General features: G+C 39.6%; 4 gene segments (V, D, J or C); all 4 read left to right on the top strand.

Annotated features, from left to right (window-relative positions):
- Window positions 1-469: 469 nt before the first annotated feature.
- LOC125134974 (T cell receptor alpha variable 13-1-like) lies at window positions 470-1314 on the top strand. The segment is given in 2 exon segments: window positions 470-614; window positions 787-1314. Coding segments are annotated over 2 exon segments (366 nt in total).
- A 4217-nt stretch (window positions 1315-5531) lies between these two features.
- Window positions 5532-6278, top strand: LOC125134973 (T cell receptor alpha variable 14/delta variable 4-like). The segment is given in 2 exon segments: window positions 5532-5682; window positions 5839-6278. Coding segments are annotated over 2 exon segments (435 nt in total).
- A 12295-nt stretch (window positions 6279-18573) lies between these two features.
- Window positions 18574-19265, top strand: LOC125134971 (T cell receptor alpha variable 13-1-like). The segment is given in 2 exon segments: window positions 18574-18718; window positions 18894-19265. Coding segments are annotated over 2 exon segments (354 nt in total).
- A 2926-nt stretch (window positions 19266-22191) lies between these two features.
- On the top strand, window positions 22192-23233 carry LOC125134970 (T cell receptor alpha variable 14/delta variable 4-like). The segment is given in 2 exon segments: window positions 22192-22495; window positions 22659-23233. Coding segments are annotated over 2 exon segments (435 nt in total).
- The last annotated feature ends 1853 nt before the right edge of the window (window positions 23234-25086 follow it).

The following is a 25086-nucleotide window of genomic DNA, read 5'->3' as shown; positions in this document are numbered from 1 at the left end:
TTTTCTCCATAAAAGACAAATAGGATATTGCCTGAAAAGGAAGATTTTACATTTTCGTTGTTTTAGGGAGTGAATCATGGTGTATTCCTGATTTCAAACCTGTATACCAGGCACATCACTGCACAAGCAGCAAAAGCATCTACCTCTTGCTAATTTATGAACAATCAACTCAATCCTGTGCAGAGATATAAGTCTGGATCTCTATAGTATTACCATACACTTAATCTCTGACCTACAACTAAATTTGTTCGACCTCTTGCTGCTTTTATGCATCTGAGTCCCTCATAGGCACAGGGTGAGAGAAGACTATTTACCAGAGTTTTCAGTTGTTTTGAGATGGGACCACCAGATGGTGGTGCACCTCTGCTGATGCAGGATGTGTGGAGGGTTCATTTCAGTGGATTCTGCATGAATAGGCTCAGGGCAGAAGCAGGGCCCTTTTCTTATTGGCTGGGTAGACAATGTGAGAACCCACTGTGGCTGCCGGGGAAAAGAAGGGATCACTTGATAGTAGATGTAGCTCTCTTGGCAGGTCCTTAATTGATTCTAGATGGGGAGAGCAATGAAGACCTCCATTGGAGCTTCAATCCTGCTCTTGGGGCTGCAGCTGGACTGTGAGTTGAGGGCTTATGGGAAACAGAGTATATGAGTGGATACTGTTTGAAAGTCCAAGAAGGAGACTGGCTTTATCCTGGTTTCCTCTAGTTACTGTGGAAAAGGAAAGGTAAATTCAGGAGTGTAATGACCTAACAACCCTTCTCCTTTCCCTGACTTCTTTCTGCCTAGGGGTCAGCCTTGGAGAGAAGGTGGAGCAGAGTCCTACCGTGAGTGTCCAGGAGGGAAGCAGCTCTGTTATTACCTGCTCTTATACAGACAGTACCTCAGACTACTTCCCTTGGTATAAGCAAGAACCTGGAAAAGGTCTCCAGTTCCTTACACACATTCGAGCAAATGTGGTCAATAGGGAAGAAGAAAGATTCACTGTCTCATTGAATAAGACAGCCAAGCATTTCTCCCTGCACATCGCAGTCAGCCAGCCTGAAGACTCAGCTGTCTACTTCTGTGCAGCAAGTGCACATTGCTTCTGAGGCACTTGCCCTCTGTACTCAAACCTGTGACTGAGGCAGCTCCCTTCCTTTGGCACAAACCTTTTGTTCTATTGTTTGTGTGCAAGTAGAAACTAATGTATTAGACACAAAAAGCATAGAATAAGAGAATTAGGTTCATGAAAACCCAGACAGGGTTAGAACATTTTGTTGGATGACTGTTGCTTAATGGATTCTTGAAGGAGCTTGGTGAGGTTTAATTTTGAAATTCAGGCTTTAATTTTTTAAATTTTTATTTTTTTTTGTCTTTTTGTCTTTTGTTGTTGTTGTTGTTGTTGCTATTTCTTGGGCCGCTCCCGCGGCACATGGAGGTTCCCAGGCTAGGGGTTGAATCGGAGCTGTAGCCACCGGCCTACGCCAGAGCCACAGCAACGCGGGATCCGAGCCGCGTCTGCAACCTACACCACAGCTCACAGCAACGCCGGATCGTTAACCCACTGAGCAAGGGCAGGGACCGAACCCGCAACCTCATGGTTCCTAATCGGATTCTTTAACCACTGCGCCACGACGGGAACTCCCGAAATTCAGGCTTTAAAGATAACTTTTCATTGCTCTTGACTCTTCACCTATCATTAAATGCTTAGTAACAATATCACATTCTTCTTATGGGTGGGCTCTTAACTAATGTCTTTCAGATGTTGTGTATGTTATTTTGTCCTATTATAAAAATTACACGCTAAATACAGAAAAATGTAGAATTGTTAACTCTGTGTTCAGGTAATTTAATGCTCATATTTGGTTTAATCTCTTCATAAATTCTAACATAATTAGAATTTTGAATTTTTTGACTTTGTATTTTATCCTGAAAAGAGCATTTCCAAGTTCATCATCTTCTCTAAAACCTGATTTTTAATGGCTTCATGAGATATTTTCATAAGTCAACAGCTATTTTTTTAGTTTTCTTCCTCTGGCAAAATTTGATAGTCCTTTGTATGTGTTCTGACCCCTTCTTTGTTGCAAATATGATTTGGGTTTTCTTTAGAGCTCAGTGATGGTGTATGTCTATTTTTGTTTGTTTGAAGGAAATTAAAATAGGAAGTGATTTATTTAAGAATGTGAGCTAGGGATTAGACTCACAAATCTTTTCAAAATATTGCTGGTCTGCACATTTATACTCATTTGTGTTAGAAGGAAGAGTTGTATCTCTTATCATTGCTACATAGAACAAAACTTTAATATAATTGTTAATCATTAGATGTTCATTAAAGAAAGAAGGAAAATATGAATTCCTCTCTATATGTAAACAATTATTTATGTTTGTGATAACATTAAACTTGTAAGTTGATTTGTAAAGAATAGACTCCTGATAGTCTATATTTGTTTATTGAAGAACATAATATTTCTCTCTCTTTATCAACATCTTTCTCAATAAATCTTCACCATGGTTTGTTTCCCACTCTCTCTGGAAATTTATCACAAGTATAGTGGCTTAAAACAAAAGAAGTGTTTTCTGTCGTGGTCTGGAGATCAGAAGATGAATTTTTTTTTCTTTTAAGGGCCACTCCTGCAGCATGTGGCAGTTCCCAGGCTAGGGGTCGAATCAGAGCTGCAGCTGCTGGCCTACTCCATAGCCACAGCAATGCGGAATCTAAGCCACATCTGCGACATACACCATGGCTCATGGTAATACAGGATCCTTAACCCACGAGAGAGGCCAGGGATCAAACCCGCATCCTTATGAATACTAGTCGGGTTTGTTGCCACTGAGCCACAACGGGAACCCCCAGAAGATGAAATTATTGTCACTGGGTTGGTATTAGGGCATGAGCATGGCTGTACTCCCTCTGGAAGCTCTAGGGGAGAAACCGGATCTTGCCTCTTCCAGTTCTGGTGGCTGCCAACCTTTCTTGGCTTGTGACTACATCTTTCCTGGCTCTGCCTCTGCAGTCTTATTGGCTTCTCTTTTTCTGTCATCAAATCTCCCTTTCTTGTGTCCTCTTAAAAGCATACAGGTGCTTGCATTCATACCCGTATAATCCAGGATAATCTCCCCACTTCAAGAACTTTAATTACTCCTTCAGTTGTTATTTTTTCTTCATATACGACATCATTCACAGATTCAAGGGATTAGGACCTGAGGTTTTTTTTAGCCATTACTTTGCCCATCACAATTAGCATGGCTGGCGTGTTTATCTAACGTTCGTTAGAGAGAATTTGGCTCCACAGGCAGCTGTTATTTGATCCATGAGGACAGGTGGAACTTGTCCTCATGGATCAAATAAATCGATTATTCCTAGTATTCTTTACAAAATCAGGGCCCGGTATTCTGGACCTAAGATAGAATTTTTGAGCTTTTCCATGGATATGTCTTGATGTTCTAGACAAGGTACTTGTAGGAGGAAGGCATGCTTTACAGGATGATCTGCTGCATCATTTGTCCTAGCTTCTGCAGAGTCTTTTATAATGCGAGACTTTCTGATAAATTTTTTTCAGTAGATAATATCAACAAATATATATTTGTCTCTTTTTAATAGGGATACATGAGACGAACGAGAGTGTTAATAAAAGTCAGACAGTTAAGGAACCTCATTGTCTCAGTAGTATTTGGAAACTGTGAACTATGTTAAAAGCATACTAAGCTTGAATATAATTTTTTTGTAAATTGACTTGCTGAAGAGAGATAAAGTTCAGCTACTTGAATTAATTACGCATCTGCTAATTGATTGTATTTTATAAAGGAGTCGAGTGGTTATTTATTTATTTAATTTTGGGGCTGCACCTGTGGTGTATAGAATTTCTTGGGCCGAGGATCAAATCGAAGCCAGAGTTGGTATCTATACTACAGCTGTAGCGACGCTAGATCCTTAACCCACTGGGCAGGGCTAAGGACTAAACGTTCACCTCCATAGAGACAAGGTGGATCATTAACCAACTGTCATAGCGGGAACTCCAGGAATCTGAGTAGTTATTGCATAAACAGCCAGGTATCATCTTTTTCTTTATTTTCTTTTTCTTTTTCTTTTGTTTTTTTTTTTTTTTGTTTGTTTGTTTTTGCTTTTTAGGGTCACACCTGTGGCACATGGAAGTTTCCTGGCTAGGGGTTGAATCGGAGCTACAGCTGCTGGCCTATACCACAGCCACAGCAACGCTGGATCCAAGCTGTATTTGTAAACTGCACCATAGCTCATGGCAATGCTAGATCCCTAACCCACTGAGCAAGGCCACATCCTCATGAATACTAGTCAGATTTGTTTCCATAGCACCACCACAGGAACTCCCTCATCCTTCTCAATTTTAAAAATAAGAAAAACTTATCAATATAGAATTCAGTATGAGAGTGTTCAAGAGATTTGTTCTGGAAATGGACACTTCTTTAATGACAGAAGCCCAATCCTAAGAATCCCTTGATTGAGAAATATATTGCAGTCGAATAATATGAGGAGAACTTGATAATTTATGCTTATTATATATTTACTCTGTCAAATGGTAGGATAATGTTGTGTGTCTTTAGAGAGTTACATTTAGGGTCTCCACTGAGGTAATGGCGAAAATGTAAATTTATTTATTTATTATTTATTTTTTTATTTTTATCTCTTTGCTTTTTCTAGGGCCACTTCCACGGCACATGGAAGTTTCCGGGCTAGGGGTCGAATCGGAGCTGTAGCTGCCGGCCTACGCCAGAGCCACAGCAATGCAGGATCCGAGCCATGTCTGCCACCCACACCACAGCTCATGGCAATGCCAGATCCTTAACCCACTGAGCAAGGCCGGGGACCGAACCCGCAACCTCATGGTTCCTAGTCGGATTTGTTAACCACGGGAACTCCGGGAAAATATAAATTTAAAGGTTTGATAGTCTGATGACCAAACTCTGGTGTTTAACCTGGCTTTTCTGAACAGAGCTGGCTGTCAAAACTGAGGAAAGAAGGGGGCCTCTGTGACAAGACTCCATGCCTAGGGCTTCAGTCTAAATTCTTCAGCAAAGTATGACTAGATTTTTCTGCTTTTGGCCCCAAGATAGGCAACTGAACCAACACTGATACATTGACAGTGAAGAGAAATATTGCCATAACAAGAGGCAGAACAAAAGAGCTAAGGTGATTAGTCCAAACAACTTTGCCTTCTCATCATTAAGGGATATGTTTCTACCTTAGGTGAAAAAATAACATACATAGATGTGAAGAAGCGTATTATTACATTCTATGTTTTTTCCATAATCCACTACACGTAATATTTTTAAATAGTAGCATCAACTCAGTCCCTTCACAGACACAATGACTGAACATAGCTGTGGGTTGAATCATCAATCTCCCTTTCAATATTAAATTTTGTTCATGTTTATTTTTAGATGTAGTTGCTATCAATTGAAGAGAAGGAAGTTTGGTTTGAGTGAGCCTGTCATTTAGTCCATAGAGAAGTTTCACGTGACACACACAAACTTGCTACACCAGGAAAGCCCTGCTTCCTGTTGTGGGGCAGCAGCACATAGCCCAGCAATTCTTCTCTCACCTTGTCAGGCTCGCCTTACCTTGCAGAGCCTTGAAATTGAGGAAGAAGGAATTTCCCTTCTAATGGAAGAACACAAACATGCTTCTCTCCAGCCTTCTGAAGGTGGTCCTGGCTTCACTGTGGCTCGGTAGGGATGGCCCAGGCGGGGTTGTGCTTTCTCTAAAGACTGGGGGAGCAGGCAGTCTTATGGGTACCCTGGGAGAGAAGGGTAGCTGGGTGTAAAACAGAATTTCTTTGTCCACAACTCTTATTCCTGAAACTCTTATTCTGTTTTTTCCTTCAGGATCTAGTATGGCCCAAAGTGTAACTCAAGATAAGCCAACAAAAGAGGTACCAGAGAAGGAGGCTGTGACCTTGGATTGTACATATGATACCAGTTATCCAAATTATGGTCTCTTCTGGTACAAGCACCCCAGCAGTGGGGGGATGACTTTCCTTATTCATCAGGACTCTTATAGCCAGGAAAATGCCACAGAAGGTCGCTACTCACTGAATTTCCAGAAGGCAAACAAATCCATCCAACTTGTCATCTCAGATGCACAGGTGGAGGACTCTGCAGTCTACTTCTGTGCACTGAGTGAGCCCACAGTGAGAGGTGTGTTGGAGGGAGGTGTACCAAAACCCACAGTTCTCCTTGATACATCCACCTGCTGTTGGGTCCAGGGCTGAGAGTTGCCATCACAGACAGGAAGTGGTTAGGGCTGTGGCAGCACAGGTGTAGGGTTCGAGGGAAAATACTCATTCTAAGAAAATACCTCTCTAGATTCACAGACCATATTCAGAGGTATAATTCATCAAAAAATCCCTGAAAATATGGCTTTAAATTGTTTATTGAAGCCAAAAGTAGCCACATAAAATCTCTGCTATTTAGTGAATAATCATGAGCTAGAAAGATTGCCTAAGGAAATTCAGAATCATATGACCAAAAATCAGTAAAAATGTGTGTGATATGTTTGATTTTTAGAGCAATTTCTTCAATAAATATTTCCTGAGGATATATTATGTGGGGTAGGGAAAATTCTCCCCTATCATCTTTGGATCCCTAGATTAGTTCGGAATTAAACTGACCTAAGAGAGATTAATAGGAGAAAAGCATACAAGTTTTATTACATCTTTACATGTAACTTCACAAAAGAATGAATCTGAAGAAATGCACAGAGTCAGAATATCCTTTATATTTTTGGACATAGAAACAGTTCATTTGTGGAGAATTGACCAGACCATAGGCTAGTATTAGTATAATAGGGCCTGGTAATCGTCATCATCCTTTTTTCTAACCCCCTTTTTCAGCCACACCCATGGCACATGGAAGATCCTGGGCCAGGGTTCACGTTTGAGCTGCATCCTCGACATAAGCCATGGCTGTGAATGCCACAGAGAGGAGCTTGATCGTTAACCCACTGCACCACAGCAGGAACTCCAATCCTCATCATTCTTAAATAGAAAGAGTCCTTGGCGCCATCACTGAGCTGATAAAGAGTGTCTCTCTAAAAAAAGGGAGAATTTCTTCACTGCCTTTACGCAGAAAATGAGGGTCCTTTTCTCTGTTTACTAAAAATCATTTTTATGTCAAAGAGGCATATTTTGGGGTGACATATTCTTGTTTCCTTCAATTTGTTACAGGTATTCTTTGCGAAATGAAGGAACTACTCTGCATGTTTCCTCTTTTTATATACTAGGCTGTTTATACTCTCTCTCATTTTTTCCAAAATTTTAAAGTTTTGTTTATTTATTTATTTTCCTTTTTTTAGGGCTGTTCCATGGTACATGGAAGTGCAGGTTAGGGGTCAAATGGAAGCTGTTCCTGCCGGCCTACACTATAGCCACAGCAAAACCAGATCCGTGCCACATCTGCCACCTACACTATAGTGCCAGACCAGTTCAGCAGGATGGGGCTGAAGAACCAGGTGCTGTGGAACTTAAGGAAAAAAAGTTAACATAAAACAAGACACAGAGACATTTATCTTAAGTAAAGGTGGGAACTGGGGGACTCAAGGTCCCAGGGACCAGGAGCCCTGCCTCAAGAAACCACACGGCTTTTATTGTGCTCTTTAGAAGAGATCAAGTGAGGAGTGGCTATGGGTGGATGATATAGGGTTTGTTTACTATTATATAAGTTCCTTTACTATTTTAAAAGCCACTTAGCTGGTAAAAGGTTAAGCTCTTACTCTGACCTCTAGGCACATAACAGTTCTTAAGCTTAAGTCATTTATGCCTTTAAGTCTTTGTTCTTAAGCCTAAGTCATTTACCATCACCATGACTGTTTCTCAAGCAGAAAGACGGGACAAAGTAAGGAAGGACAAGATGGATCTTCAGCAAAGAGGCTAAGAAAATATTATAAAAACCTGTCTCACAACACTATAGCTCATGGCAATGCCAGATCCTTAAGCAAGCAATCCTTAAGCAATCCACTGAGCAAGGCCAGGAATCAAACCCACATTCTCATGGATACTAGTTGGATTCTTAACCTGCTGAGCCACAATAGGAACTCCCTGTTTTACTACTTCTTGGTTAGTTTCATTTAGGTTTGTTTGTTGTGAGTCAGTCATATTTACTTACTTTTTTTTTTTTGTCTTTTTGCTATTTCTTTGGGCCGCTCCCGTGGCATATGGAGGTTCCCAGGCTAGGGGTCGAATCGGAGCTGTAGCTGCCAAGCCTACGCCAGAGCCACAGCAACGCGGGATCCGAGCCACGTCTGCAACCTACACCACAGATCGTTAACCCACTGAGCAAGGGCAGGGACCAAACCCGCAACCTCATGGTTCCTAGTCGGATTCGTTAACCACTGCGCCACGACGGGAACTCCACATTTACTTTCTAAGGTGACTACTGTGTGACTTTGTGCTAAGATCTCACTCTATCTCATTAACACAGCCAGCAGGAAAGAGCTCAGTCTCCATATGGAGGGTCACCCATCATTTCTATCTGTAAAGTCATCAATAATAAACCTTTTTATTTGTGTATAAATAAGGCACCTTTTCTCCAATATGAATCACCTTCATTGTAATTTATTAAATTCCTCGTTGCATTATGTTTCCACAGCCTTTACTTATTTCCATTGATCTATCTGTCTCAGTCCGTGCCAACCTGAGAAGATGTTTACAGAAAATTTTATTACCTGTGAGTCAATCATTCTAAACTATTACTGTTTTCCAAGAATTTGAGGGTGATTTTTTACACATTTGTTTTTCAACATAAATGTTAAAAATTCTGTACCATGCTATTCTTGTTCAGCATACCTCCTGAAAGAGAAACAATAAAACAAAAGATATTTGAAAATAAGGTAGGAATTGCCTTTAATGATTATATTAACATTTAAATAATGTTTTCCTATTTTTTTTAAATTCAGGAAACTTCTAATTTTTTCAACTTTAAAGGTCTTGAATGTTTTTTATTATATTAAAAAATTTCTACCTTTATAGTCAAATAAGTTCCTCTGTCTATATTCCTATGTGTTCATCTGTGTATACACATTTAATTGAAGCTTCTTTTTTACATTTATCTTAAATTTTACTCCAAGTAAAAAGTATATTTTGATGAAATAACTTTAGTCTGCAACTCAGGAAGTTAGACAATAAGCAATAAAGCAAAGTGAAAGCAATAGAGTGCAGAAATTAAAGCTAAAAGCAGAGATTGGCTGATCAAAGAAAATAATAAAATCAATGATAAAACCACAATATGATATTTTTAAAAAAAGAATGTTACATAATTTGACCAAAAATTGATGGAAAACAAATACCTGCACAAAAAACAAAATACGAATTTCAGACATTATAAGGATTATCTTAATACTGGAAGTCTATTAATAGTTCTTTATATTAACAATCCTTAAAGTCTTAAAGGTGTGCTCAAGCCTGGCTAGATGGGTTAGATCTGGAATGATTTCCTTTGGACCTAGGGCGATTCACTGTACCTGCTCAATACATGTGTATTTGGGTAAGTTTGTCTGATTCTGGCAACTCTTACAGATATTTGGATCTTCTCACTTAATGTGACAAAAATTATAGCTATAATATTTGTTCCTTTTCTTTCATCTCCTTGTTGCATTTAGATTATTTCTGTTCTGTGAACCATATTTATATTGATGTCTTGGCTTCCATTTACTGCTTGTGCATTTGTGTTTTATTTTGAGATGCTCCAAGTTTTACTCTAGAAATTGTCAGGCTGGGGGGGGGGAGGTGTAATTATGATTCAAATTGATGGGATGAATAGACTCTTCGGATTCCTGAAATGCATCTAAAATCAACTCTCCTTTCTGTCCATGAACATCTCATTAATCTTATTGAATAAAACTTCATAACTGTGACTGATCATGTACAGACCAAGTCATGGCTTAAATAATGTAGTCATACAGGAAGGACCTAGCTATAAGTCCACATGTTTGAAAGATTAATACTGAACAACTGTATTTTAGAATTTTTATCATAAATAAATCATAAGGAATAGAGAGAGAGGGAATGATAACTGGCATGAATAAATTTCCAGTGCCCTGGTGGTCCACAAAACTCTAGAGACATGTGTTACCCTTGTTACAATGCATTGCTCAAGTCAGGTACTAATAATTGATGTGAAAGGAATGGCCATAGCCCTACCTGGTGATAAGCTCAGTTTGAATCACAGTTCAAATCCCCTTATAATATTTTCTGTTTTGGTGAAAAAGTCAAGTCTGCAATTATTTAATAATTTCCTCCATATTTCGATTTGGATGAATATGGAGCAACTTAACACATTGTCTGAAAATGCTTAAAGGGCTTGAGAAGAACTAACTGTGCTCCTCTCTGATTTTTCTCTCTAAATTTCTCTGAAAAGAACCTATAGTGTTAAAAGCAGAGAACAGGGGTTTTGCTATTAGATAGATGTGTGTTCAAAACTATTAGCTGTGCCACCTACTTGCTAAACACTTGTGAGCTTTATTTCATTATTTGTAAAACAGGACGGTGATATCTTACCATTTTGTTGTGACAATTTATCAATAATGTAGCTACAGAGAGTGATAAGTAAGACGTGACTAACTACTGTGGGTAACCCAATAGGTCCAGAAAATCATTTGACAAAATCCAGCATTCATTCCTGTTGAGAAACTCTCAGTGAATTAAGAATTAAAGGAAATTACTTCAGCATAATAAATGCAAATAGGCATGCACCTATTTTATTCTATTTTTTAATTTTAATTTTTCTTTTTAAGGCTGCACCTGCAGCAAGTGGAAGTTCCCAGGCTAGGGGTTGAACCGGAGCTGCAGCTGCCAGCCTATGCCACAGCCACAGCAATGCCAGATCCGAGCAATATCTTTGACCTACACCACAGTTGAAAGCAATGCCGGATCCCGAGCCCACCGAGGGAGGGCGGGGATTGAAGCCATATCTTCATGGATACTAGTCAGATTCTTAATCCGCTGAGTCACAATGGGAAACTCCCTGCACCTATTTTATTCTTTTCTTTTCCAGTCTGTACTCAGCTGCACTGATAAAGTTTTCTTTTTTCTCTCTGCTGATCTGTAAAAAGTAAATTATTTTTCTGTTTATATGACAAGTACCCTTAAATTTTACATATACCTAACCAGATGTATTTTTCTTTGCCAGTTTGATCCTATAACATTTTTTTCTCTTATATATACCACTCCTCCTTGGATGTACTCTTTCTCTTACTGTTTTACTCTCTTTAGATTCTCAAGGCTGGTTGAAGCAAACTACACACCAGTTATGTAATGGGACAGTAATTTTTGAGGAAGTTTATCAAATGAGCTGATAAACTAAGTTCCAATGCACATCAAGGAAAACAGTTAATAAAAAATACTATTCAATGGAATAATTACAATTTGAGTTCACTCAATTCTTCCTCTGAGCTTTGTGCCCAACCTTCCCTCTGCTTGGAGTCATTTTCACCTACTACCCTCAGGGTTCATTCTTTCACTTCTTTCTAGTTTCTACTCCTAGAGAAACATGTGCATGTGTGAATGTTCAAATGGGTTTATTGCAATTTTTAAATTTCATAGTTAAAAATAATCATCCTCTGAAGTGTTCATCAATAGGGAAAGCTCTGTATAGATGCATAAAATAGGATATAATGCAGCAGAAGGAACTAAGTGTGTTAATACGACCTATGAAATTTACTATATTGAGTTCATAAAGTTACAGAAATGTATACACAATACATATCATTTTGTATTAAAAGCCTATAAATAAAATACTACATATTTTCTCTTGTTTGATGTATTGGTATATATATGTAAATCATTAGTAAATTAAATGGAAGCAACAATTCCAGATTGATGAATGATGACAAGGTGAAAATTGGGAGTGAGAGTCAAAGGGAATTTTAGGTTATGTGTAATGTTTTCATACTTTTGATCATTCATAGATTTATGTATTCCTCTTCATGTTAAAGTGAATAAAATCCTAGGAGCTATCATAAAGTTTTATGCATAGCCCCTCCTCAAAAAAAGGGGGAAAAGAGAAAATGCCCACCTTTTTCATAAGATTTTTTTCAACCAAAACTAAGGAAAATTTCCTCCCTTCTCTGGGATCACAATGGGTTTAGTTTATAGTCATCTTGGAGTCTGTTCTATGAATCTGTCCAAATTATGCATATTTTTGTCTTCCTCACTGGACTCTAAACTCATGTATAATTACTTTAACATATTTTTAAGAGCTAGTACTTATCTCAATTCCATTAAAACTTCAGTAAACATTTATCAATTTATTTTGATCTAAATAAAAGGAAACTACTAGCACGAGATGGGAATTGCCAGTTTATTTTATGACATTAATTTTCACGAAATCCATTTTAAAAGTAGGATTGGTTTATTTTTAATTCCCGTTTAATCCAGGCAGTTAGTTTGTTTTCCTACCATCAGCAGTTCCTTCACCAGGAAACAGGGAGTGAAAGGGGCTGGGATCGGGTGATGCTGAATTAGTTGAAGTGGTCTTTGTTGATGGTTGTAACCACTAGGGGGCACTGTAAACTTCATGAGAAGCAAAGACTTTTTCTACAGGTCTGAAAGAGCCCAAAAAGCATAGGAACAGGAGTTCCCGTCGTGGCGCAGTGGTTAACGAATCCGACTAGGAACCATGAGGTTGCGGGTTCAGCCCCCTGCCCTTGCTCAGTGGGTTAACGATCTGGCGTTGCCGTGAGCCCTAGTGTAGGTTGCAGACGCTGCTGGGATCCCGAGTTGCTGTGGCCCTGATGTAGGCCGGTGGCTACAGCTCCGATTGGACCCCTACCCTGGGAACCTCCATATGCCGCAGGAGCGGCCCAAGAAATAGCAACAACAATAACAACAACAACAACAAAAAAGCATAGGAACAGTCAAATTGTAGATAGCAACACTGGGGAGAGAAGAACAGTGTTTGTGTAAAGTCCATCTCAGGTTTCAGCTCTGCCATTCTGTATAAACTTTGCTGTATAAACTTTGCTGGCCATTGTGAGCATGGAAGCTCCACTCCCTGCTTTCAACTAAAACCTTTTTATGACTAAAACCCCCCAAATCCATGGGTCCAGAAAATTTTCTTTTCTTTCTTTTTTTCACGGCCCCACTCGTGGCATATGAAAGTTCCCGGGGCCGGGGTCAAATCGAAACTGCAGCTGTGGCCCCTGGCATGGCAACACTGAATCCAAGCTGCATCTGCAAACTGTGCTGCAGCTTGTGGCAATGCCCTGTCCTTAATCCACTTAGCGAGGCCAGGGATCAAACATGCTTCCTCACGGAGACAAAGTTCAGTCCTTAACACACTGAGCCACCACAGAACTCCAGAGAAAATTTTCTTACATCTCCCCTGAAACTAGAAGGAATAACAATACTCAGGAGCAAATAAGAAAAGATGAAAAAGTATGAAATACAGAAGGAGGAGAAAGGACAGTATTTCATTTGACTGGGAATGTGTGGCCTGATCAGTATCAGCCATGTGCGTCAGCAGGGTGTCTGTGGACCAGTTGGACATAAGGGAGAAGTGGGCATGGAGTCAGAATGTACCTTAGACATACCTCCGTTTTTTCTCTTAACCTACTGAACTCTGTAGGGATCATTTTCTGTATAGAAAGCAGTGTTCCTGGGATCTAGAACTCACTTTCAAGACAATGTATTTACTTCTGCAATATACAGTGCATGTATCAGAGAGTTTTCCTTTATCAGAGTTTTCATTTAACTGAATTATTTTTTTAATGAGGAATATTTGACATATAGCATCATACTAGTGAGGTATAAACATAATAGTTTGGTATTTGTATAGATTGTGGAAAAATCACCACAGTAATTCTAGTTAACATCTGTCATCATAAAGAGTTTAAATTTTTTTCTTCTTTTGAGGAATTTTAAGATTTACTTTCTTAGGAACTTTTAAACATGCAACACGTTTTTTTTTGTTTGTTTGTTTTTGTCTTTTGAAGGCTGCACCCACGTCATATGGAAGTCCCCAGGCTATGGGTCAAATTGGACTTGCAGCTGCCGGCCACAGCCACAGCCACAGCAAAGCCAGATTCAAGCCATGCCTCCGACCTACACCATAGCTCACAGCAACACTGGATCCTTAGCCCGCTGAGTGAGGCCAGGGATCAAACCTGCATCCTCATGGTAACTTGCCAGATTCCTTTCCACTGAGCCATGATGGGAACTCTGCAATATGGTATTATTAACTACAGATTTCATGATGTACAGTGCATTCCAATGACATTTATTTTATGTCTGAAAGTTTGTATTTTTTGACCAACTTCATATCTTCCATCCTCATCCCCATCCCTGCCTCTGGCAACTACTAATTTGTTCTTGGTATCTGTGAGCTTGATGTTTAAACATTGTACATGCAAGTGAGATTACATGGTATTTGTCTTTCTCACTTCTGACCTACTTCTCTTAGCAAAATGCCCTTAAGTTCATCCAAGTTGTTGCAAATGACAATATTTTATTCTTCTTGAAGGATGAATAGTCATACACCTGAATTCTTTAAGCTCTGTCATTCTACAGAATTTGGGAAATGGGGTCTCTTCCTAGAATTCCTCAAGGCTCCCAGGAAGTCCAAGGCTCCAGTTGAGATTCTAATTCTTCTGAGGAGTATCTTCTACCCTTTCGCACACACTCTTACACAAACTTCTCTTACACAAAGTATTTTTCAAAGCATCTTATGCGGTCACATATTAGACACATTGTCCCTACCCTCTTGCTGTGGTCCCGCCCACAATTTTAGAGAGATTACTGTGCAGTCTCACTGGGCACTGTGGGTGGAGTTTCCTGTTAAGTGAGTGACAGAGCTCAGATATGATTGGTACTCAGTGGTTCCGTGGAACAGGGTGATTCTAAGAAAAAAATTACTCTGGACCCAAGGGAGTTAGGGTGAAGGCATCTCAGCCAGTGGGCAAGGAGAAATGAAGAGACCCTGGGGAGCCCTTCTGGGGCTTCTGTGGGTCCAGGTTTGCTGTGAGTTGCCCCAGAGGGGACTGGAGAGTGTCCCAGAGGTGACAGTGGGAGGGAGGGAAGGAGAGCTGACCCAGAGCTTCTAGGTGGTTCTACATCCTCATAGGTGTTTCCTCCAATTCTTATAGGTCTGGAAACTGCATCAGGGATTCCCCAGTGATATTGTATACGTTCTTCTCTTTCTAAGCAGGGGTGAGAGGGGTCACGGTGGAGCAGAGTCATTCATCCCTGAGCCCCCAGGAGGGAACCAACTCTACGCTGAGGTGCAATTTTTCTGTCATAGTGAGCTATGTGCAGTGGTTCCGACTGAATCCTGGTGGCGGCCTCATCAATCTGTTTTTCATAGCTTCCGGGAGGAAGCAGAACGGGAAGTTAAGCTCCACAATGAATTCTAAGGAACAGTACAGCACCCTCCAGATCACGGCCTCCCTCCTGGAAGACTCAGCCACCTACCTCTGTGGGGTGGAGGCACAGTGCTCCCAGGTGGGCTGCAGCCTGTACCCAAAGTGCAGCTGGGCCTGAAACCTCACCCCTCCGTGGAGGGCCGAGGGGGGGCCTGTACCCCCCATAGCAGCCTTTGGACAGCAAGCTTGGGGCCATCTGTGGCTCGACAGGGTCCCAAAGGGAGTAGCAGGAAACCTTGTTGATAATTACAAAATGAAAGTTTATATGTGAATGCTGCAATAAAACATAAGGAGAGATATTAGAAATCTCAGAAAGTTGAGAAAACCTGGTTTTGAAAATTGCTGCAATATGCAGAGTAAATATCCATAGGCTTAGAAATAGAAATTAATGTAAAGATAAGCACTTCAATGAACAAGCATACTATGTTCAAGTGAAGTCTTAACTAATTCAATGAACTGACTTTTAACACAGAAGATAATTGACAATTTTTCCTGTAATTGAAGACACAGTGATAGTATGCATAAACAAGCTCTCTGAATTGTAAACAAATCATGAAGCCATTTTTAATCTATATGTCCTCTACAAGTTACAGAACATAACAGAAAAAAATGCTATTCTATAAGTGTACATTTAATATTATTTTAGACTTACATGACATGATTGTTATGAAGAGTTAAATTGTTAATCAGAAAACTGTTTCAGTAGAACTTCAGCTCTAGATATGCTAGAATTTATATTTCAAAAGAATTAATCAGTATTTATGCTAATGTTGTCACAGCATATAAAATACTCAAGAGCTCTAGTATCATTTGCATCAACAAAAATATGAAAAACTATAAAATATTGTTTGCAATCTTGCATTTACCAACAGTAACTGCTATTGTTTTAATTATAGTTATTGAAATTATAACTTTTATTGAAAGTATAAATTTGGATATTATAATAATTAATTTACAAAAAATTAAGCCAGAAAAATCCTATCATTGTCAAGCTATAATGCTAATAAAGTATTATTAGTTATTGATTTATATACAATTATGAGCCCAAATATTTTTTAATTCAATGAATTTTACTAAATGTATAGTTGTGCAATCATCACAACCTAATTTTAAAACATAATTTCCAGTAAATTTAATTTGTAAATTAATTTTTTTGTCATTATTTTATCTTTTTTTTTTTTGGCCATACCGTGGCACCTGGAAGTTTCCAATGTCAAAGGGTCAAACCTGAGTTGCAGTTGTAATCTGCACCACAGCTGTGGCAATGCTGGATCCTTAACCGCTACTTCACAGGGGAACTTCCCTTATTGTGTTTTATGAGTAAGAAAATATTTTGAAAAAGACTTTTATATTTTATTATATAATGTTACTTTTTCTTGCTTTTTGAACAAGGGGTCCTAGATTTTCATTTTCCCATTGTTCTCATGCAGCTGACCGCTCGTGAAGTACAAGAAAAGTCTTACCAAGTCAACACTTTTTGAGGATGAGGATGAATTAGGCAATATTCAATCAAATAATCATGGGATATGAATTTTGCACAGGGGGTGGCTATACTGGTACTAATGTTACTATATGGGACACTGTGTTGAACTTCACTCCATCTTAGCCAAAAGACTGCAACTTCAAACTCTAACATTCAGTTCTGGATACCATAACTTGAAAGGGAAAAGAATCACCTAAGTTTTTTGTCTCCAAGGAAAAGGAAATTGCCCTTTGAAGGATTTGGGAATTCTGTCCTTTGGAGGATGAATAGATGAAGATCCTTAGAATTAAAAGAAGTTTTATATGTGTAAAAACACATATTTTATATTTACTTACAAAGTTGATTTCTGATTCTTCATCAAAGCTCTCCTTAAATCTTTAAGTGTCTGAAATGTGGATGAGAGATTGTGTTTATTCTCCATGCCTCCAGATGACCAATGAGTACACGTCACAGGAGAGGAACTTCCACTTCTAGAAATGAGGTGGTCTTGTTTCCTAGGAGTCATTTCTCAGGATCAGTTATTCAGGACCATTTACGCATTTGGACCACCCCCTCAGCAAACACAGCAGATACTTAGGTTTCCCTAGATTTTTTACTTACAAAGGTAATGGGAAAATAACCCAGTTATTAAAGTAGAGGAGAAAGGGGTTTTGGCAGAGGGAGATAATCTTGGCCATTTACAGGACCGAGGAACTTTATCAATGTCTTGTTGGGGGGAAGAACAATGTAATAGAGAGGAGAGAAAAAATGAGTATGGAAACTGAGCCAGCGATAGCCATGGCAGCAGAAATATATGTCTTATACTATAGAGGAAATTCCATGAAGGATAGGAGTCAGTCATTGCATTTAGGACATGCCATTCTTTCTGATATCAGAAAGTGAAAGAACCTGTAGAATAAACTTACATATGATTACATTTTCAGAATCTACAGCCTGATATAACTTTCTTATAGCATGATTTCTTAAAGCATGTTAGAATTTTCATTGTAAAGTAACCAAATCTTGGGTCAAATTATTTCCTAACTTATGCAACTTTTCCCCCTGCAAAGATTTGATCTTTAACCTCTTATAAGACAATATTCTTTACTTTAGGAAGTTTCTGCATTTTGACTACTGGTGCTATTGATTCTCTGGGAGAAGCAAGGTCACAGGCGAGACCAGCTTACAGGAGCAAAGGCTGAGATAGAAAGTATTTGAAATATCAAAGATCTTCTCTCTCTTACTTTGATCTTTGACTTATATGTTCCTTGTAGAAAGCATTTTCCTCCATAACAGACAAACAGTATATTGGTTGAAAAGGAAAGATTCTACATTTCCTTTGTTTAAGGGAGTGAATCATGGTGCATTCCTTATTTCAAACCTGTATACCAGGCTTACCATTGAATAAACAGCAATAGCATCTACTTTTTTCCACCTTATTAACAACTTAGTCCTGTGCAGAGATGTAAATCTGGATTTGTACACTATTACTCTGCATATAATCTCTGGTCTATGACCTAGTTTGTTTGACTTCTTGCTGCTTTTATGCATCTGAGTCCCTCATAGGCACAGGGTGAGAGAAGACTATTTACCAGAGTTTTCAGTTGTTTTGAGATGGGACCACCAGATGGTGGTGCACCTCTGCTGATGCAGGATGTGTGGAGGGTTCATTTCAGTGGATTCTGCATGAATAGGCTCAGGGCAGAAGCAGGGCCCTTTTCTTATTGGCTGGGTAGACAATGTGAGAACCCACTGTGGCTGCCGGGGAAAAGAAGGGATCACTTGATAGTAGATGTAGCTCTCTTGGCAGGTCCTTAATTGATTCTAGACGGGGAGAGCAATGAAGACCTCCATTGGAGCTTCAATCCTGCTCTTGGGGCTGCAGCTGGACTGTGAGTTGAGGGCTTATGGGAAACAGAGTATATGAGTGGATACTGTTTGAAAGTCCAAGAAGGAGACTGGCTTTATCCTGGTTTCCTCTAGTTACTGTGGAAAAGGAAAGGTAAATTCAGGAGTGTAATGACCTAACAATCCTTCTCCTTTCTCTGACTTCTTCTTTCTGCCTAGGGGTCAGCCTTGGAGAGAAGGTGGAGCAGAGTCCTACCATGAGTGTCCAGGAGGGAAACAGCTCTGTTATTACCTGCACTTATACAGACAGTACTTCAAGCTACTTCCCTTGGTATAAGCAAGAACCTGGAAAAGGTCTCCGGTTACTTACATACATTCGATCGAATGGGGTCAAGAAGGAAGAAGAAAGACTCACTGTCTCATTGAATAAGACCGCCAAGCATTTCTCCCTGCACATCGCAGTCACCCAGCCTGAAGACTCAGCTGTCTACTTCTGTGCAGCAAGTGCACACTGCTTCTGAGACACCTGCTCCCTGTACTCAAACCTGTGACCAGGGCAGCTCCCTTCCTTTGGCATAAACCTTCAAGTATAAGAGTAATGCCAAATCAGTAGATGTTTGTTAAAGAAAAAAAAAAAAGGAAAATTTGGTATTTATTCATAATTACAATTTTAACTTTGAATTAACTTATAAATTAGTGTGTGAAGGACAAAACTTGTTAATGTGCATATTGGATACTTTGATTAAGAACGTAGGAGTTCCCGTCATGGCGCAGTGGTTAATGAATCCGACTAGGAACCATGAGGTTGCGGGTTTGGTCCCTGCCCTTGCTCAGTGGGTTAACGATCCGGCGTTGCCGTGAGCTGTGGTGTAGGTTGCAGATGCGGCTCAGATTCCGCGTTGTTGTGGCTCTGGCGTAGGCCTGTGGCTACAGCTCCGATTAGACCCCTAGCCTGGGAACCTCCATATGCTGCGGAAGTGGCCCAAAGAAATAGCAAAAAGACAAAAAAAAAAAAAAGAACATAATATTTGTTTTCATTTATGAATATATTTTAATCTCAGTAAAGCACTGTCATTTAAAATAAATTTATTCCTAGGTTTGTAATGTTCTGTTACCATTATAATTGAAATATTTCTTTCTGAGGAATATGGGAAACTTTTAAAATGTTTTCTCACTCTCCTTGTATTATTAGTAGATTGACAAAAGGCATTTGGACTAATAGTTAAGTTAGTGATAATTTGCTAAAAATCTCCCTCCCTCATGTTTAATTTGTGGATTAAACATTACTAACCACAAATTTCTCCTTTAAAAATTACATTAGTGTTGTATATAAACCAATGGATTGGAAAATATACACGTATAATTAACTCTCTAATTCACCCACGTCTGTCAAGGGTGGGCTAGTTCTTCCTTTTTTTTTCTTTTAGTGCCACACCCTCAGCATATGGAGGTTCCCAGGCTAGAGGCTGAATCGGAGCTGAATAGAACCATACAATACATAACCTCCGAGATGTCTGAATCTTGGTTAGATGAAGCACATGCCACTGGGTACATGCATGGTCTCCATACCTGTCACCACTCTGTGTTTTCTACCCCTGATGTTTTGAACTTTAAAGTTATTTTTAGGAGTTCCCATGGTGGCGCAGCGGAAACGAATCTGATTAGGAACCATGAGGTTTCGGGTTCGATCCCTGGCCTCACTCTGTGGGTTAAGGATCAAGCATTGCCGTGAGCTGTGGTGTAGGTTGCAGACACGGCTCAGATCTGGTGTTGCTGTGGCTCTGGCAAAGGCCGGTGGCAGCAATTCTGATTAGACCCCAAGCCTGGGAACCTCCATATGCTGCGGGTGCAGCCCTAAAGAGACAACAAGAACAACAAAAAGTTATTTTTATAGGAAGAGTTCATCATTCCAAGTGTTTGAACTCCAGTGCATTATTGATTTATAGTTCTACAAAAAACTCTATGGCAATTGATAATGATGAGATAGTGCTGAAGGTCAGACCACATCATACATTCAGGCTGAGTCATGTTTTGTATACAGGTTTACTTGCAAAAACTCCATCCTAAGTTTTTATCAATTTTTTATAATGTTATATGATATTTTTACAATGTTTTAAGGCTAATTTTATTGATGAAGATTTTATTCTAGCAGTATAATTCCCATTTAGCTTTTCTAGGAATTGGCACCGAATGAGATATCCAACAATTCTTTTTTTTATATTCTCTATCTTATTTCATTTATTATTATTATTATTTTTTGGCTGCATCCATGTCATGTGGAAGTTCTTGGGCCAGGGGCTGAACCCAAGCCACAGCAGTGTCTTTGTAATTTAATATGTTCAAGAGAGAGCCACATGTTAAGGTACTTGAGTTAATTTTACTTCTGCTAATGATTGGTTTAAAAGGGAGTTTAGAGTAGTCATTGTATAACTAGCCTGGTATTGTTTCTTTTCAATATTTAAGATAAGCTTATTTTAAAACATGTTAATTCAGAATTTGGTATAAGGATGTCCCAAAGATCTGTTCTGGACCTGAAGGCATTTTGCACAACAGAAGTACAGTCATGAGTTCTTTATTGAATAATATGAGGAGAATTCATATCTTATAATTAGTCAACTAATTGGTAGACAAAGTTTGGGTGTTTTAGATTGGAGAAAAATTTTGGCTATATTTGGTACCATCAGGTTGAATGGAGATTCCACAGCAAGATCTAAAAATGTTTCAATGAATTTAGCTGAGGCTGTAATTACTTTGAGACATGGAGGGTAAATTTTGTTTAACTGTATTAAGAGATAGGCTGTGATAGGCAATGAGCCTTTGTTGTTTGCCATGGGGTAGAGCAACATCTTTAGGTATGGCTTTTCTCTTATATTCATACACAAAGAACAGTTTATTACAATCGGTGGTGATCTTACAATTAGCTATCTTACAGAGGTGAATGAGGCCACCTGCGATATAGTCCCTTTAGAGTTGGACACACAGAATAAGGAGGTTTCTTGTGGCTCTTTTAGGGTTCCAATTGAGTTAATGAGAAAAATATACATTCAAAAGTTTAATAACCTAATGACAAAACTCTGGCCTCTGTTCTGGCCTTTCTGAACAGAACTAGGCTGTCAAAACTAGTAGAGAAGAGGGCCTCTGTGACAGGACTCCATCTCTTGGAGCTTCAATCTTGTCTTCTGCAAAGAGAAAATTATCTTTTCTCCTGCTCTTTGGTCCCAAGATAACTTAACAGATGTTGGTGATGAAGAATTACAGTGATTGCTATATTAATATAGAGGTTGAAAAAGCTGCAGTAATTAGTCCAAACAGCTTTGCCTTCTTATTATTGTGATTTGTTTTTACTTTAAGTGAAAGAACAACTTACAGAGCTGTGAGGATACATGATAATTACATCTTATATTGTTTCCATGTCGTTTTTTTAACTTCCATCATAGATGCAATGACTGAACATAGCAGTTAATCAAATCTTCAGTCTCCTTTTCAATATCAAATTTAACTCATTTATTTTCAGATGTAGTTGCTATCGATTGAGGCACTGGTTAATACAAAAGGAAGTTGGGGTTGAGTGAGCTTGTCACCTAGTCCACAGAGAAGTTTTGACATAACCCACATGAACTTGCTATACCAGGAAGCCCTGTTTCCTATTCTGGGGCAGCAGCAGCAGCACATAAACCAACAGTTCCAGCCTCCCACGGTCAGGCTCGCCTCACCTTGCAGAGCCTTGAAGTTGAGGAAGAAGGTATTTTCCTTCTAGTGGAAGAATTCAAACATGCTTCTCTCCAGCCTTCTGAAGGTGGTCGTGGCTTCACTGTGGCTCGGTAGGGATGGCCCAGGCGGGGTTGTGCTTTCTCCATGACCTAAAGACTGGGGGAGCAGGCAGTCTTATGGGTACCCTGGGAGAGAAGGGTAGCTGGGTGTAAAACAGAATTTCTTTGTCCACAACTCTTATTCCTAAAACACTTATTCTGTTTTTTCCTTCAGGTCCCAGTATGGCCCAAAGTGTAACTCAAGATCAACTACCAGTCAAAATGCCAGAAAAGGACACTGTGACCTTGAACTGTACATATGATACCAGTAGTTTCAGTTATAGTCTCTTCTGGTACAAGCAGCCCAGCAGTGGGGCAATGATTCTCCTTATTCGTCAGGACACTTATAGCCAAGAAAATGCCACAGAAGGTCGCTACTCACTGAATTTCCAGAAGGCAAACAAATCCATCCAACTTGTCATCTCAGATGCACAGGTGGAGGACTCTGCAGACTACTTCTGTGCACTGAGTGAGCCCACAGCGAGAGGTGTGTTGGAGGGAGGTGTACCAAAACCCACAGTTCTCCTTGATACATCCACCTGCTGTTGGGTCCAGGGCTGAGAGTTGCCATCACAGACAGGAAGTGGTTAGGGCTGTGGCAGCACAGGTGTAGTGTTTGAGGGAAAATACTCATTCTAAGAAAATACTTCTCTAGGTTCATGGACTACATCTGGAGCTATGCTTCATCAAAAAATCCTTATCCCTGAAAATTTGGGTTTAATTTTTTCCCCCACACCTGCAGCATATGAAAGTCCCTGGGCCAGGGATTGAATCCAAGCTGCAGCTGTGACCCTATTGTCCTAGCTGTGGCAATGCCAGATCCTTAATCTGCTGTGCCACAGCAGAAACTCCAGGTTTAAATTGTTTATTGAAGACAGAAAAATAGGCACATAAAATCTTTGCCATTTAAAATTAACATGAGCTACAAGGATTGACCAAGGAAATTCAGAAACATCTGACTCGAAAATCAGTAAAAATATGTATGATTTGAACCTTCATTTCAATTTGTTCATTGATTTTGAATTGAATATATATTATATTATTGAATATATATTATATTAAAGGCATTGTTTTGAATGAGGAAGGTTGTGTAATCTCTCTAGTTTTCCTCTTTTGAATATCATGCTGCTTTACACTATTTAATACATTATTTTATTTTTAAAACTTTCACTATTATTTTTTGGTCTTTTGTCTTTTTAGGGCCACATCTGCAGCATATGGAGGTTCCCAGGCTAGGGGTCTAATCGGAACTATAGCTGCCAGCCTACGCCAGAGCCACAGCAACGCCAGATCCGAGCCGTGTCTGAGACCGACACCACAGCTCATGGCACCACCAGATCCTTAACCCACTGAGCGAGGCCAGGGATCAAACTTGCAACTTCATGGTTCCTAGTCGGATTCGCTTCCATTGAGACGGGAACTCCTATTTTTTGGTCTTTTTAAGGCCAAACCCATGGAATAGGGAAGTTGCCAGGCTAGGGGTCAAATCAGAGCTACAGCTGCCCGCCTGCACCACAGCCACAGCAACGCCAGATCTAAGCCATGTCTACGACTTATACCACAGCTCACAGCAACACTGGATCCTTAACCCACTGAGCAAGGCCGGGGATTGAACCTGCATTCTCATGTATACCAGTCAGGTTCATTACCGCTGAGCCACAATGGAAACTCCTAAATTCATTTAGTTTTGTTAGTTGAGTTAATGTACTCTTATTTTCTCTCTAATGTGCCTAATATGTCACAAACTTCGTGCTAATACTAACTCCATCTTATTAACACCTCTAGCATGGGAAGAGCACAGGTTCCATAATGTAAGTTTCCTGCCTCCACCAGTCTTATCCACAAAATGATCAATAAATTGATGGCTCTTAATACTTAGTGAAGGAGCATACAGTGGATTATCTTCTTTCTCTGTTCTTGCCTTTCACTGCACCACTCCTTGAAAAGCATTTTTGCTATCATGTGGCACATTTTGCCTATCTCCAGGCCTTTTTTCAATCAGTGGTTCCACAATCCCAAATACCCCTTCTCTCTAATTTTTTCGTTCTACCTCTAACCCCACTTTTTTCAGTACCTTAAAATTTGAATGGTAGTGGATGACTGATAAATATTTTTGTATTGTAACTGTCTATTATATTTGCATTTGGAAAGCAGTTGTGTGGGATAGAAATCTTTTTCTTTCTTTTTTGGCTGTCCCTGCGGCATAGAGAAGTTCCCTGGCAAGGGACAGAATCCGAGCTGGAGCCGGGACCTACACCATAGCTGCAGCAACATCAGATCCTTAACCCACTGTGTGGGGCTGGGGATTAAACTGGCACCTCCACAGAGACATGTTGGATCCTTAACCCACTGTGCCACTGCAGGAACTCTTATAGTGTAGAAATCTTAAAAGAAGTGTTTTAAACTTTTAACAAAAATTTTACAGATTTAACAGATATTTTTTCATGTTAACAATTTTAAAGTGTACAATCCAGTAATATTAAGTGCATTTACATTGTTGTTCAATCAGCACTACCAGCCATCTCTAGAAAATCTGAAAATTTACACTCATAAAAACAGTAACTCCCCCTTCCTCTGTCCCTCCAGCCCCTGGCCACAACCAT

This window comes from Phacochoerus africanus, chromosome 9 (assembly GCF_016906955.1).
Source record: "Phacochoerus africanus isolate WHEZ1 chromosome 9, ROS_Pafr_v1, whole genome shotgun sequence".
NCBI lineage: Eukaryota > Metazoa > Chordata > Mammalia > Artiodactyla > Suidae > Phacochoerus > Phacochoerus africanus.
The sequence above is the reverse complement of the archived record's forward strand: the minus strand, read 5'-3'. Positions and strand labels throughout refer to the sequence as shown.